This window comes from Neltuma alba, unplaced genomic scaffold, assembly GCF_004799145.2.
Source record: "Neltuma alba isolate B1F8T4 unplaced genomic scaffold, ASM479914v2 tig00010317_pilon, whole genome shotgun sequence".
Lineage (NCBI taxonomy): Eukaryota > Viridiplantae > Streptophyta > Magnoliopsida > Fabales > Fabaceae > Neltuma > Neltuma alba.
Genome location: NW_021635230.1, coordinates 491,019 through 508,369, shown reverse-complemented (window position 1 = coordinate 508,369; position 17,351 = coordinate 491,019). Strand labels below are relative to the sequence as shown.

Genomic DNA, 17,351 nt, shown 5'->3' with positions numbered 1-17,351 from the left:
AATCAACTCTTACAAGTTTACGATTCGAGTTTATAGTACAATTGTGAGTTTGCTTAAACTCTCAAATTTGACAATCTTAAATCTGACGGTAAAATAGAAATAAAAGAGAAAAGCAAATATTCGCAGTTACAGATAACTCATCAGTTAAAAATGGAACTGAAAGTCCAAATGTCTTTCCACGAATCATGACAAAAAGGTTTCCTGCTTGTATGATGAGCATATAAAAAACTTCGTCATGAGATCCGAGACCGAAACTGATCGTCGTTCTCGAAGTCTTATTTCCATCAAAGAGAACTTCCTTAAATCTGAAATCCGGATCATAATTATGTTTCCTTTAACATAATCAAAATAAAAGAAGCCACAAATGTTTTGAAAATATGAGAATTTAAAAATTTAAACCAATAAGAAGTGTAACTTCATTACACGACAATTGGACAACTACCGTATATTCCCTAGCCAGCCTTTTAGATATTACACGACAATTTTTATCCCAACGTGCCCACATGGTACACCAAACAATTTGAAACTAAAATACAACACAAACCCACAAATCCCCAACTATAAATCCCCTTCCAATGCCTTCTCAAACTTCATCCCAAAATCAGTAACCCTCAAGCCAATCTTGATAATAATAAACACTTTAGTGTTATCTTTGTGCAGAATATGGCTTCCAAGGCTCTCGCAATCCCTCTTCTCCTAGCTCTCAACCTTCTTTTCTTCGCCATGGCCAGCTCTGCTACTCCATGCCCACCATCGTCATCCTCGAAACCAAAGCCTTCTTCTCCTTCGTCACCTTCCTCTTCCAATGGCCGTTGCCCTATCGATGCCCTTAAGTTGGGCGTGTGCGCCAATATGTTGAATTTGGTGAATGTTAAGGTTGGCTCACCACCAACTCTCCCATGTTGCAGTCTCCTTAAGGGTTTGGTCGATCTTGAAGTTGCCGCTTGCCTTTGCACTGCCCTTAAGGCTAACGTTCTTGGCATCAACCTCAACATTCCAATTTCTTTGAGCGTCATTCTTAACAACTGTGGAATGAACAACTCTGGCTTCCAGTGCCCTTAATTCAAACTTGATTTTATATTCCATTGATACTTGCTTTGAAAAGTTTGCTTTTCGTATTTTGTTTGTGTGTTTTGGTTCAAAGGCACGTACGTTGCTTGCCATTCATCATTAAGATGGCAACAAGTCATTCATAGCTTGTGAATGGAATTTTTTGTTTTCATTAGAATTATTTTACTTTTTTGTGATTCATTAATATCTCCACAATTTCTTCCGCGGTTACACTACAAGAAAATGTTGAAGTAGCAGCGGAACATTTCTAGCGGTTCAACAAAACCGCTAGAAATTCCAAATATTTCTAGCGGTTTTTCTAAAAACCGCTGCAAAATACAGACGGTTTGACCATTGCCCGCACATTTCTAGCGGTTACCACCTAACCACTAGAAACTTAGAGCTAGAAAATCCCGTGGGTTTTGGCGGGAACTTGGCGCCAAATTTGTAGCGGTTATTTTCTAGCGGTTAAGGCCAATAAACCGCTAGACATTGAAAATTTCTAGCGGTTGATATATGAACCGATAGAAATATTTTTCATTCCCCGAGGAGTTTAGAAATTTCTAGCGGTTCGGTCCAAAACCGCTAGAAATTTCTAGCGGTTCGGTCCAAAACCGCTAGAAATTTCTAGCGGTTTTGGACCGAACCGCTAGAAATTCTCGGTCTATATAACCCCCCCCCACTCTCACTTCTTCAATCGTTCTGGAAGCGAAGCTCTGCAGAATTTTCTCCACAAACATATTCGAGTTTTGATTCAGTTGCAGATCCTTATTTTCAGGTAAAAATAGTAATTTATTGATAAATAATTTTTATTTTATTTAATTTATTATGTTGTAGCTTATAAATAATTTTTCTTTTTATTTTATTTATAAATAATTACTATTTGTTGTTATTAGGATGACTCGTCGACACGGGAAAGACGCAGTTGATCCTGAGAGAGCTGGACCCAGTGAGGTTCATCATGATGCTGGTGAGCCATTCCCCAGCATTCATGACTACGATCTTAGCGAGGAGGATATCCTCAGTTTTATAGAGCAGGATGATGTTGAGCGGACTGAGGAGGCTCATTTTACTGGGGATGAGCAACCCCATGCTGATGCTGATGCTGCTGACGAGGAGGAGGAGGAGGAGCAGGATCAGGGGAATGAGTATCCCCAGGCTGCGCAGCGTCCTACTCCGAGACGTCAGGCTGGTTATGAGGTGGAATTTGTCGGTAAGTATTTATTTAACTTTTTAAAATTTTGATCAGTATTTAATTTATATAGAAATTATATTAATTTATTGATATATAATTTATTTCTTAATTAAATTTTGCAGACACTGAGGGGAACAGGTCCTATCGGAGGCTGACAGCCAGAGAGCTGTCTATGATGACGAGCGGACGAGTGGTTGTGCCGCTCAATGAGTTGGGCCAACCGACGAAGAAAGGTGGCCAGTTGTACAACAAGTACGTGCGCCTCCTTGGTCAGCAGTGGACGCTGTTCCCCATCTACGTGCAGGACTGGAAGAAGATCACCGCAGACAAGAAGCAGCAAGGTTGGGAAATGATGAAGGTAATATAAAATTGTTATTTATAATTTTTTTTAATTTAAATAAATGATTATATATTTTGTTTTCAAATAATTTAATTGTTTGATTATAATTTTTTATTTATTTAATTTGTTTGTTATTTATAATATTTTTAAAAGTAGTTAAATGAATATATATATTTTTTATTTAAATTATTTAAAAGTAGTTAAATGAAAATAATTTGTTATTGATTTCATTAATTTATTACTTATAATAATTTTAAATTTAGTTGAGTAAAAATATTTTTTCATTTAAATTACTTAATTGTTTAATTATTATTTGTTTTTGATTAATTTATATTTTATTTATAATATTCTTAAATTAGTTAAAAACTAATTATTTGTTTTTGATTATTGAAATTGCTTAATTATTTGTTTATAATTTGTTATTTAGTTAATTTATTATTTTAATCATAGAATAAATTTATTCTGGGGGAGGAGTTGAGGGCTGACACGATCAAGAGGCTTGGGATGGCATGGAAGAACAGGAGGGCCGACCTGTGGAGGGAGAAGAAAGGTGACGGGACGAGGCCCCTCCAGGAGATACTGGCAGATGTACCTGGTGGAGTCCCGGACCAAGACTGGTCCAGTTACGTCTATTTTAGGATGACGGCTGACCAGATGGTATGATAATATTGTATTAATTATAATTTCTTTATTTTTTATCCGACTTGACTCATTTAATTTAATTTTTTTACATTTTGCTTCAGGCTCTTTCTAGGAGAAATGCTGGGAGCGTCAGGCATCAGACGATACGTCATAGGACTGGATCCAGGAGCTTTGCGATCACTTATGACGAGATTGTGAGTACTTGAAATAAATTTATTAAATATGTATATGTATTTAATTTGTAACTAATTATTTCTTTGATTTCATTTACAGAGGGAAAAGATACGGCAGGAGCGGGGATACACGGCCACTTATGGCGAGATGTGGCCGATGGTGTATAGACCCCGAGACGGGCGTGCGTCGGATGAGGTTGAGGAGATAGCGGTAAGTAATAAATTAAATATTAATATAATATCACAGTGTAGATATCATTATATTATAATTAACTTCTTTATATTAATTTTGGTAGGCACGGATGACTCAGGTCGATTCCGAGTTGCGTGAGTCTCAGGGGTCTGCCTTGGATCCCACCGCCTCACTTTTAGCGGGTCGTGGCCGGCCGCAGCACCCTGGTCGAGTTAGCGGGCTTGGACTTGGACCTACACCGACTAGGTTGCCCCGCTCAAGTGGCGCTGGCCCTTCATATACTGCTGGGAGCTCTCATGCGAGTGCGAAGCGGCCGGGTTCCTCATCCTCAGAGGAATTGCGAGAGGAGCTCAGACAAGAGTTCGAGGCCAGGATGGAGGCCAGGATCGTGGAGCGTGATCGTCAGCTGCAGGAGCGTGATCGTCAGCTCCAGACGCAGCTTGACCAGCTCTTGGCAGCTGCTATGGCTCTGCGTCATGTGGTGGTCAGTATAGCTCCAAACATCTCGGTTCCTGACATCCCCGACCTACACCTGCCACCAGTCCCGCCCCTACCCCCCATCCGCCAGTCCAGTCCCAGCAGGTTGAGCGGCCTGCCCACCCCCAGCCGGAGGATCCAGCAGAGGATGATCACGATGATGCTGCTTCTACCCCCTACCCATGATTTATCTTGCTTTCATTGTATGGGATTTTATTAGAATCTTGATTTTACGGTTTTATATACTATTTAGATATTTATTTAAATTTTATATTTATTTGTTTACTTTATTGATTTATTTCTATAATTTTATTTATGTCAAGTACTAATTAATATTGAAATATTTATTTATTTATTACAACATCAACATTACAATTTATTAAACACGTTAAACATGTTAATTAATCAAAATAATTCTATAATCATTTATTAATTTAATAAATATTTATTTTTATAATGTTATTAATTTATTGTGCAGTATTTCTATTTAATATTTAAAAATAATATCGTTTGTAGCGGTTCCAAAACCGTTAGAAAATTCAACTGAATTTTAACCATCGTGAAACTTTCTAGCGGTTTTATAAACCGCTAGAAAAGGAGTAATTTTCTAGCGGTTCTTGTAAACCGCTAGAAAATTAACTCATTTTCTAGCGGTTTACAAGAACCGCTAGAAAATTGCCAAATTTTACCTATTTTTCTAGCGGTTTTATAACCGCTAGAAAATTCAAAACCGATGGAGACAAAAATCCCGTTAAACCGCTAGAAATTTCTATCGGCTTGTAACCGATATTTAGAATTTCTAGCGGTTAATAACCGCTGGAAAATGAAAATTTCCGTTAAAACCGCTACAAATTTGTAGCGGTGTTGTAACCGCTACAAAAAAATGACCGTTCCACCAGCCTCCTTTATAAGCTGAAACACTCCAACTGAATTCCATTTTAACTTCTCTTTGAGCTCTGTGTCATATTTTCACGAAATTTGAGCATTATTAGTGATGGATAGGTCGTGGATCAACTTGCACCGGTCGACTCCGCAATACTTGGCTGGTCTAAACTATTTCTTGGATTTTGCTTTAGCCAATGCTGCCGTAAATGGTAAGATTCAGTGTCCCTGTCCTAAATGTAATTTCAAAAAGTGGCATCCCAAAGATATTGTTAGGGAACATTTAATCTTTAAGCCTTTTCCGCGAGAGTACGTATTTTGGCAACTACATGGGGAACGGCTAGATATGGGTGCTGAGTCAGTTCCAGTAGTTTCACGGATGGGAGTTCGAGTGGATGAAGCCGATGCCGTGAATGATGCTGTGCGTGATGCTTTTGGTGTTCACGAAAGCTCGAATCCCAACGAAGATGAAGTAGAGGGACCTCAACCGGAGTTTCTAAGAAACGAAACTGCTCGGGAATTTTTTGACCTCATGACCGAAGCTGACAAGCCTCTTTATTCTGGGTGTACAAAGTATTCGAAGTTGTCATTCTTGGTGAGGCTATATCACATCAAATGCTTGTGCGGTATGACTGACAAGGCGATGTCTATGTTGCTGGAATTACTGGGAGATGCTTTCCCCCAAGCGGAATTCCCTCCATCTTTTTACGAAGCAAAAAAGATTATTAACAAGCTTGGCTTGAACTATAAGAAGATAGATGCATGCCCAAACGACTGTATGCTATACTGGGGAGATGATGCCAACAAAGAGATTTGTACGAGATGCAAGACGTCACGCTATAAGTCGGTACGGAAGGGCAAGAAGCAAAAGAAGAAACCGGCCAAAATTCTCAGGTACAAATTATTACAGCGTGTTACTTGTTCCGTCTCTAAAAATATTCGATATTTGAAATTCTTAAAACAATTGATTATGTCATCAATTTTTTTAAATTGAGTCAATATTTAGTATTTAAATATTCGGTATTTTAAATTTTTAATATATTATTTTCTTAGATACTTTCCTTTGAAACCACGGTTGCAAAGAATGTATATGTCATCAAAAATGGCTCAGCACATGAGGTGGCACGCGACTGAGGAAAATCTAGATGGTAGGTTAGGCACCCACGAGACTCGGAGGCGTGGAAAGCGTTTGATGCGAAATTTCCAGACTTTGCCAATGATCCTAGAAATGTACGTCTTGCATTGGCAACCGATGGTTTTAATCCCTTCGGAAACATGAGCACAAGTTACAGTATCTGGCCGGTGGTGTTAATTCCATACAATCTACCACCTTGGATGTGCATGAAGCAGAGCTCCTTTTTGCTTTCCATGATCATTCCTGGCAAGAAAGCACCAGGAAATGATATTGACGTATACCTGCAACCGTTGATACACGAATTGATCGACCTATGGACGAATGGTGTTGAGGCATATGACTCACATGACAAGCAACTATTCAATCTCCGTGCAGCCTTGATGTGGACAATAAGTGATTTTCCCGGTTTGGGAACTTTGTCTGGCTGGAATGTGCATACTGGGTTGGCCTGTCCTGAGTGCAATTTTGATTCTGTGCCATGTCGCCTTCCACACAGTCGCAAGTGGTGTTTCATAGGACATCGACGGTTCCTTGATTCCAAGCACAGACTTAGATTGCAACGGATTCGCTTTGATGGGAAACAGGAGAAGAGAGATCCTCCTGTTACTTTGTCTGGTATGGATATTTTGCGGCAGTTAGAAGATGTTCATGTCGAGTTTGGTAAGAGTGTGGATCCCGAACGATTGGGACGACGATCTCGTGGGACATCTGATACGCAACCTATGCAATGGCGGAAGAGAAGCATATTTTTCACTCTTCCTTATTGGGAATCTAATTTGCTACGACACAGTTTGGATGTTATGCACATTGAAAAAAATGTGTGCGATAATGTGCTATATACGTTGCTCAATGAAGCTGGAAAGTCCAAAGACCATCTCGCAGCTAGAAAAGATTTACGGGCCTGGGGAATTCGTGAAGAGGCTTGGCCTGATGAAAACGACAAGTTTCAGCCAGCTAAATTCACCTTGACAAAGCAGAACAAGGATATCTTCCTCTCGACGTTGAAGAACATAAAAGTACCAGATGGATATTCTAGCAACATCTCAAGGTGTATCGATCTGCAGGCTCGAAAGGTTACTGGGTTGAAAAGTCATGACTCTCGTGTTCTTATGCAACAGTTACTTCCATTGGCCTTGAAAAACACACTTCCTTCTGATGTATCGGTGGTTTTGGTAGAATTATGTTCATTTTTCAAGAAGTTGTGTGCGAAGGTCTTGGTAGCGGAAGAGCTTGATCAGCTGCAAAATAAAATTATTCTTACACTTTGTCACTTGGAGATGATATTTCCTCCATCATTCTTTACTGTTATGGTTCACTTGACTGTCCACCTTGTTCGAGAAGCAAAGGTTGCTGGCCCAGTTCACTATCGATGGATGTACCCTATAGAGAGGTACTAGATTATCTTTTATTCCCGCCTCTTTAAATTTCACATTGTTCTTTCATTTACTCGTAATTATTAATGCAATTTTAACTTACAGGTACTTGGGAAAATTAAAATCATATGTTAGGAATAAGGCATGGCCTGAGGGGTCAATAGCAGAAGGTTATTCCGGAGATGAGGTCCTAACTTTCTGTTCGAGGTACTTTGATGACATGGAGACATCTTTTAACCGCCCGCGTCGCGTAGATGATTCTCCTCCTGGTCCTTCCACGTCAACTTTATTTCCTCCTGTTGGGAAACCAGTTGGAGGATATGAATTCTTCAGACTCACTCCTACAGAGAAACTCCAGGCACACAGACACGTTTTGATAAATTGCAGCCAAGTTGAACCCTTCATGCAGTAAGTATATATATCATATAAGCTCACTAGCTTTTACACTTTATATTTGTTTCTTACTGACTCTTCTAACAAATTACACTTTACTATAGTGAGTTTAGGAGTTATCTCAGGCGTCAGCTACGGGGCCGTGCGCGTTCTGCTGACATTGATAAAAGAGTCCACAAAGAGTTTCCCAGTTGGTTTACACGTCGAATACGTAATGACAACAGCCCATACACAGATGAATTCAAAGCTCTTTCTCTCGGTCCGTTAGACCATGCACGAAGGTTTACCGCGTACAATGTCAACGGCTTCAAGTTCTGTACGGTTGGACGTGATCAGGGATTGCTCACACAAAACTCTGGAGTTTGCGGGACATTCGGAACGAGATGTTATGCTAGCAGTAGTGATGGCGATATGCGCTTTGGAGGCGTCACTTACTATGGAAAGCTAATTGACATTATTGAGTTGAGTTACCAGCTTTTCACCGTGACACTGTTCAAGTGCTCCTGGGCAAATACGACAACTTCACGGGGACTCGCTACTGACCATTTGGGCATCACCTCAGTTAATTTCTCTAGACTTATTCATACGGGGGCATCTGAAGATGATGAGCCATATATCCTTGCTTCTGAGGCACACCAAATTTACTATGTCGAGGACGAGAAACATAAAGACTGGAATATGGTCGTTCACCTCAAGCCACGGGATCTTTATGATATGGGTGATAGTGACATTATTTACGACAGTGAACCCTTCCAACCCTCGAATTTTGAAGACTTCTTTCCTCAAGGAGATGATAATTTGCCAATTATCAGGTACACGTCTTTTCTTAAATTATTTAAATAATTAACTACTAATTACTAATTTTTTCCAAATACATTATAAATTTAACAAATTTTTTTAAAATGTGTCCTTTCAGGCCGGATGATGATGGAGAATAGCAGCATCCAAAATAAATTATTTAAAAAATTTTCCGTCCATAAATACATATGTATAAATTAAAATTCGTACAGTTTTTTTAAAAAAAAAAATTTTAATTTGTAGCGGTTACATAACCGCTACAAATTTATTTTACGAAGTTGTAATTTGTAGCGGTTATTAACCGCTACAAATTTATTTTAGAAAATTTAATTTGTAGCGGTTTTTAACCGCTACAAATACATACATATAAATTAAAAATAAAAAAACTAAATTTGTAGCGGTTAATAACCGCTACAAATATAACCGCTACAAAATACTAGCGCTTATATATACGCTAGAAAATGAATAACAGCTACAAAATGCAATAAAACGCTACAAAAACACCGCTACAAATGTGTCGCTGATCTCTATAAATACCATATCTTCTCTACATTCATTTACTTCATCTCTTTTCTTTCCTCTCCTATTCTTCTTCATAATTCTCTCTTTTTTTCTTACTATCTCATATGGTAGTTTTTTTCTCTTTACTGTATGGTAAGTGAATTTTATTTTATAATTCATTGTATCTTTTATTTTTTTTATTTAAAATTTACTAACATATTTATTTCTCCTTTCCTTTCAGATTTTTCTTCTCCACACTTGTCATGCCCTCCTCAACTGATTCAAATACTCATCAACCTAATACTATAGGTTCAATATTACAAAATATATCATCTTCAATTCAACTATCTTATTAAATATTCAATTAAATTATCTTATTAAATTAAATTCACTTCTTTTGACACATTCATAATTTAATTACATATTTTTTATTACAAAATTTAAATATATAAAATGTAACATATAACTAATTATACAAATTAACAAAAATTCTTCAACATAATTTATTTAATGGTTTTTAAAATTATAATATGAAAAACTATAAATTTTTTTTTCTGGCACGGTAAACATTTCTAGCGGTTCTGAACCGCTAGAAATATTTCGTCAAATTCAAATTTTGCGCCAAAATTTCTAGCGGTTCAAACCGCTAGAAAATTTTTTGCCGCCTTTCCTAAAATTCAATTGGCGGGAAAATTTATTTTCCAAAACATTTCTAGCGGTTATAGAACCGCTAGAAATTTCCGCGCGCTACTGAAATTATTTAATTCCCGGCAAAATAGATTTGGTTTAGCTGGTTTCTAGCGGTTATAAAACCGCTAGAAATTTTTTTCCGGGACCATTTTCTAGCGGTTTTCTAACCGCTAGTAATGTTTCCCCTTCAGATATTTTCTAGCGGTTAGAAACCGCTAGAAAGTTTCTATCGTTTTGACCATGATGTGTAGCGGTTGAAATAACCGCTAGAAATTTTTTCTTGCACCTGTTTTTCTAGCGGTTTCCTAAACCGCTACAAATTTGATTTGTTGCGGTTAAAACCGCTAGAAATGTATCACTCTAACCGCTACAATTGACATATTTTTTTGTAGTGTTAACTTCGAACATATTTCGAACTGTCATTATTTTTATTATCAAGCTGCTTCGTTCACCTTGGGATGATTAAATTATTTAGTGTAGTTATGTTCATTTAAAAAGATATGCATCCAACACCCTGATGTTAATTTTTGTGATCCGATACTCTCACCCAACATCCTAAATCATAAATAAGATCATGATATTACATGTAACCAAAAACAAAAAATATTTGGGTGCTGGATTTATCGTGAAAATAATATTGGGGTGCTCAATGCACCTTAATTAAATAAAATCAGAACACTGAATGTATATGAAAAATAAGATAAGGTTATTGAATGCTACTTCAATTGTCAGAAAGATGTAACAAATACGGTAAAATTTCTGAGGACAGTGAGCAAGGAAGAGGTGTATTAAGAATCCAAGACTCATACATCAGAATCCTACACTCCTATTTATATAAAAAGATTAAAAAAAATTATCCCTCCACTACAAAAAAAAAGGAGTAATTTGTACCCGTTAAAATAGGTGATTTGTAGTCGTTTTAACCGCTACAAGTTTCACTTGTAGCGATTCTGACAATTGCTACAAAAACCACAAATGCCAAGGGATTTGTAGCGGTTTAGACGAACTGCAACGCATGATAGTAAACCACTATGATACTTTGTAGCAGTTATAAAACCGCTACTAATAAGGTGATGAATGAGATCACTTTGAGGCAGTTGTAGTAGTCAAAAAACCGTTACACAAGCATGTGGGCAGGCGGGAAATGAAATTTGAAATTTTGTAGCGGTTAACAAAACCACTACTAAGTGTTAGCAAAAAAGTTCATCTGGTGAGGATCAAAAATTGAATTTGGCTACAAAATTTATAGCGGTTATATAACCGCTGCAAACAGTGAAATTTTCAACAAAAAAAATGGTGCCACCGAGACGATTTTATGGCGGTTATAAACCGCAGCAAATGTGAAAATATTATCTAATTTTAATTTTTGTAGCGGTTTTATAATCACTACTAATGTTACTTTGAAATTTTCAAAAAAAAAATCAAATTTCAAAGATAAAATATAATAAATTAAATATGATTTGCAAATATAATTTTGAAATAAAATGTGTTATCAAATTTTTAATTAAATCGTATTCAAATTTTTGTTCTATAAGGAAATTTTACTAATATTTTGAGTATTAAATAAATATTATTAGAAGATCTATAATTTTATAATTATAAAAATTAAAAAAATTCTAAAATGTTATTTATAAATATAAGAAATAAATTAGAAAGGGTAGAAAATAAAAGTAAATAAATCCTGCATGAAAAAAGAAAAAAATTATTAGCAAATTAAAATTAAATAATATGAGAAAATAAAAGTAAATAAACAATTTAAAAAACTTACAATTTGAAAATGGGAGGAGGAACATCAGAGAAGAGAAGGAGAGGTTTTCAATTGAAAGAAATGAGAGGAGAGGAGAGGTGGAAGAGGTGTAAAAGATAAGAGGGAGAGTGGGGTATTTATAGAGAACCGGCAACATTTGCAGCGGTTAAGTTGTTTTGGAGTGGTTCTTTTGCATTTTGTAATAATCATAAAATGGCTACAAATATTAAAATTTTGTAAAAAAAAAAAACTTACTAATTTTGAAAAAATGGTTTGGAATGAACTGTTTAAAATTTAGTTTTCATCACCTTGTCTAAAAAGAGATATATAAAGTCAAATAATGAGAAATAATTATAACACACATAAAGTTAAATTAAAACATATATTGTTAGTTAATGTGACAAAAATGAACCAAAATTATATGTAAAAAAAGAACTACCTAACAATTAGTAAATTGTCATCTCCTTCGGAGAAGAAATTTTCAAAATTCGTTGGTTGGACGGGTTCACTGTCATAAATGATGTCATCACCATCATTATCCATATCATAAAGATCTCGCAACTTGAGGTGAACCACCATACTCCAATCTTTATATTTCTTGTCATTGACATAATAAATTTGGTGTGCCTCAAAGGCAAGAATGTATGGCTCATAATCTTCAGATTCTCCCGTATAAATAAGCCTGAAGAAATTAATAGATATGATGTCTAATTCGTCAGTAGTGAGTCCACGTGAAGTTGTCGTATTTGCCCAGCAACACTTGAACAAAGTGAGAGTGAAAAGTCCTTGATAATTTAACTCAACAATATCAATCAGCTTTTCATAGTAAGGAATGCCTCCAAATCGCATGTCACTGTCATTAGTACTAGCATAACTCCTCGTTCCAAACGTGCCGAAAACTCTAGAGTTTTGTGTGAGCAAACCCTGATCATGCGCTACTATACGAAACTTGAATCCATTGACATTATATGTAGTAAACCTCTTGGCATCATCAAACAAACCATATGCAAGACTTTTGAGTTCAGCTATGTGAGGATTGTTGGCATTACGTATTCGACATGTAAACCAACTCAAAAATTCTCTGTGAACTCTCTTATCAACCTCAACAGATGTTTGTGAATGAACCCATAGCTATCGTCTGACATATCTTCTAAATTTCCTATAGTGTTATTTGTTAGTGAAGGCAATGATGAAGAAATTTTAAACATAAAAAAGAAAATCAGTGTACAACTTACTAGAGAAAAGGTTCGACTTGAGTACAATTTATCAAGACATATTTGTGTACTTGTAACTTCTTGATAGGAGTTAGTTTAAAGTATTCAAATGCGCTAACTGGTTTTCCAACAGGAGGGAAGAAGTCGCTCGAATTGGAAGGACCCGGTGGACAATCATCAATACATGAGGGGTGATTGAAGGTTGTCTCGATGTCATCAAAGTATCTCGAACAGAAAGTTAGGATCTTATCCCCAGTATAACCTTTTGCTATTGAACCTTCTAACCACGCCTTATTCTTAGTATAGGATTTTAATTTTCCTAAATATCTGCATGTTTAATTAATTAATGATTAATAATTGTATATAATTGAGATTAAAATATGGGAAATTGAAAGAGATAATATAACATACCTTTCAATAGGGTACATCCATCGATATTGAATTGGGCCAACAAGTTTTGCTTCTCAAACAAGATGGACTATAAGATGAACTATGACACTAAAGAAGGACAGAGGAAATATCATCTTCAAATGACAAAGCATCAAAATTATTTTATTTTGTAGTTGATCTAGCTCCTCTGGTATCAAAACCTTCACACATAACTTTTTGAAAAATGAACACAGCTCCACCAAAATTATAGAGACATCAGGAAGGAGTGTGTTTCTAAGTGCCAAGGGAAGTAATTGTTGCATCAAAACATGCGAGTCATGACTCTTCAACCCAGTAACCTTTCAAGCCTGTAGATTAATACACCTTGAGATGTTGTTGGAATATCCATGAAGTACTTTTATTTTCTTTATTGTTGACAGGAAGATATCCTTGTTCTGTTTTGTCAATGTGAATTTAACTAGTTGAAACCTGTTATTATCATTAGGCCAAGCATCTGGATGAATTCCAAGGGCATAATAAATCTTTCCTAACAGAGGTGGTCTTTAGACTTTTCGGGTTCATTGAGCAACGTGTGTAGCACATTATCACGCACATTCTCTTCGATGTGCATGACATCAAGACTGTAGCGGATCAAATTAAATTTTCAATAAGGGTGAAAAAGATACTTCTTTTCCGCCACTGCATTGGCTGACCATCAGATGTGCCATGAGAATGTCATCTGCCTTGTTCAACTTTGTCAATCTTGCTAAACTTGACATCAACACCCTCTTGCTATTGAAATATATCGAGATAAAGCAAGAGGAGGATCTCTCTTTCCTTGTTTACCACAGAAGCGATTCCGTTGTAATCTAAATCTGTGCCTCGAATCGAGGAACCACCGGTGACTCATAAAGCACCATTTATGACTATGTGGAAGGCACACAGGTTTAGAGTCAATGTTGCACTCAGGACAAGCCAACCCTATATCTATGTTCCAACCAGATAATGTTCCCAACCTAGGAAAATCACTAATTGTCCACATTAACGCTGCACGAAGGTTGAAAAGCTTTTTCTCATATGAGTCATAAGTTTCCACACCAGTAGTCCACAGCTCGATCAATTCTTGTATCAATGGTTGTAGGTAGACATCTATATCATTTGCTGGTGCCTTCTTGTGAGGAATGATCAACCAAAAAGAGCTCGGTTTCATGTATGTCCAAGGCGGGAGATTATACGGAATTAACACCACAGGCCATATACTGTAACTGGTGCTCATGTTACCAAAGAGATTAAAACCATTGGTTGCTAATGAAATTCGGACATTTCTAGGATCAGCAACAAAATCTGGAAACTTTGAGTTGAATGCTTTTCATGCCTCAGGATCTCGTGGATAGATAACTAACTGTCTGGATTTTTGTCAACATCATGCCACCACATATGCTTCGTCATTTTTGATGACATATATATTCTCTACAAGCATGACTTCAAAGTATCTAAGAATTGAAATATAAAAATATATAGTAAATAATTAACAAAATAATTCTGAAAAAACAATGAAGCAAATATATTACTGAAGTAATAAAATAATTTAAAAAATAATAAAGCAAATATATTATTACCTTATTAACAATATAATTTCTAAAGAAAAATTAAAACAATTATATTAGTTTATTAATGACATAATTTGTAAAGAAAATGAAATCAATTATGATTAGTTTAATAATGACATAATTTATAAAAAATTAAGCAAATATTAAAGCAACTAATACCTTAGAATCTTTACAAGTTTCTTCTTCTGCTTTTTCCCCTTCCGTGCGGGGTTGTACCTAGATATCTTGCACCTCATACAAGTCTCTTTGTTGGCATGCTCTCCATAATATAACATACAATCATTTGGAGAGGCATCAATTTTCATGTAGTTCAAGCTAAGCTTGTTAATCATCTTCTTTGCTTCATAAAACGACGATGGGAAATTTGCATGAGGAAATGCATCTGTCAATAATTCCAGGAGTATTAACATTGCCTTGTCTATGATACTGTATAAGCTTTTTATATGATATAGCTTTACTATGAATGATAGCTTTGAGTACTTTGTACACTCATGATATAAAGGGTTATCAACATCATCCATGAGATCAAAAAACTTCGAGCAGCTTCGTTTCTTAGGAACTCTAGTTTAGGTCTTCTTCAGTTGATATCTGTTCGTGAATCCCAAACGCATCACACACAACGTCATTGATAGGGTCAGACTCCTCTGCTTCAACCCCTATTTGGGAAATTGCAGGAGTTGACTGAGCAATCATATCATGTTGCTCACCATGGAAAGACCGGAATGTATAATTTTGTGGGAAAGGCTTCAAAATTAAATGGTCTCTAACAATATCTTGTGGGTGCCACTTATTGAAATTGCATTTAGGACATGGACAAAGAACTTACCATTAGTAGTTGCATGCGTAGAAGCAAATTCTATGAATGAGGTTAATCCGGCCAAATACTGTTGGGACGTATGCGACAACTGATCCATGACTTATCCATGATTTATGCAAGTAAGAGCAGCGAAAGATTTCACAAAAATGCTCAAATGGAAGTGTAAATGGCACTTTGAAATGTCTAAGATGGTTAAAAGGGTGTAAAGCAACAGTCAAACAATCTATAGCAGTTAAATAACTGCTATAAAGTGAAAAAATCGCAACTAAATCCAACAGTTAAAAAGTTGTAGTGGTTAAATAACCGCAACAAAAACTATAAACTGCTGCTAATTCAAACGGTAAAATATTTGTAGCGATTAAGTAAACGCTACAAATTGAGAGGTGCCAAATTCAAATTTTGACCATTGTAGCGGTTTAACTAACCGTTACTAATTGTTGCAGTAGTACTAGTTTTTAATGTGTAGCGGTTAAATAAACCACCACAAATATCAGCAATGGAGGAAAATTTGATTTCAAATTCAAACATTTGTAGTGGTTTCATAACCGCTACAAATTATAAACTACCACTAAATATTATTTTTTTATCCAACATAAATTTTGATTTTATTAATTTCAATTTCCAATTTAATAGTTACGTTTTAATTTAACTAATAAATTTAATTCATGTTTAATTTTATCAAATAACTCTTAAGTAATAAAAAATGCTAATACTAATTCAACTACTTAGAATCGAATATAAAATTCGAATTAAAATTTGAAACATTATTTTATTTATCCAATACAAATATTATTTTTTGAAAATTTAATATTTTTTATTTTAATAAATTAGAATTGAATTATATATTATTTTAATTTGATTATATTGTTTTTATTAATTTCAATTTCCAATTTAATAGTTACGTTTTAATTTAATTAATAAATTTAATTCATGTTTAATTTTATCAAATAACTCTTAAGCAATAAAAAATGCTAATACTAATTCAAACATTTAGAATTGCATGAAAATTAAAATTCAATTATTAATTAGAGTAATTCATAAATAAATAAAAGTTTGATTGATAATAGAATTGAAAAAATCCTCAAATATTAGCCCTCTGTGACGACTGCACAAAATCATCATCTGCATCAGGCTGGGGTGGAAGATCATCGTCCATGAAAATATCAGGCAGCATAGAAAAAATCTTCAAATATTGGCCATCTGCACCGACTCCACAATAAATTCAATTTTTTGAATTAAATAAAATACAAAAAATCGTAATTTAAATAATATCACTTCTAATGTCATATAAATTAATTACTAAATAAATATATTTTATTATTAAATCATTATAACTAACATACAAACTACAAAAATCTAAAACAAATACCAGATATAATTATGAAGTCAAACAATATCAATGTCAATTAAATAAGTAAACTAAAATAAATATTAAATTAATACAACACTAATTAAATATTTAAATACTATAACTATTAAACAAATTAATTAATAAATGAACATATATTCATACTTGAGTAGCTAGAATTGGATCTGGAGCTATAGTGGACTTGAGGAAAAATTTTAGCAGAACTTTCGTGTACACACGCGGTGAAAGTGAAAGAAGGGGGGGAGTGTTTATATAGGAGTTGAACATTTTGTAGTGGTCTTGCAAAAACCGCTACAATATTGACATTAGTAGCGGTTTACTGAGAAATCGCTACAAACTTTTACAACATGTGTCATGTGTCCGTCGAATCGAATAACTAAACA

General features: G+C 35.2%; 1 protein-coding gene across 1 annotated transcript; it reads left to right on the top strand.

The window, feature by feature from the left end:
- The first annotated feature begins 626 nt into the window (after positions 1–626).
- LOC114755679 (14 kDa proline-rich protein DC2.15-like) lies at positions 627–1,275 on the top strand. The gene has a single exon (XM_028944547.1). The coding sequence runs from the start codon at positions 664–666 to the stop codon at positions 1,060–1,062; it is 399 nt and encodes a 132-aa protein (XP_028800380.1). The 5' UTR covers positions 627–663; the 3' UTR covers positions 1,063–1,275.
- The last annotated feature ends 16,076 nt before the right edge of the window (positions 1,276–17,351 follow it).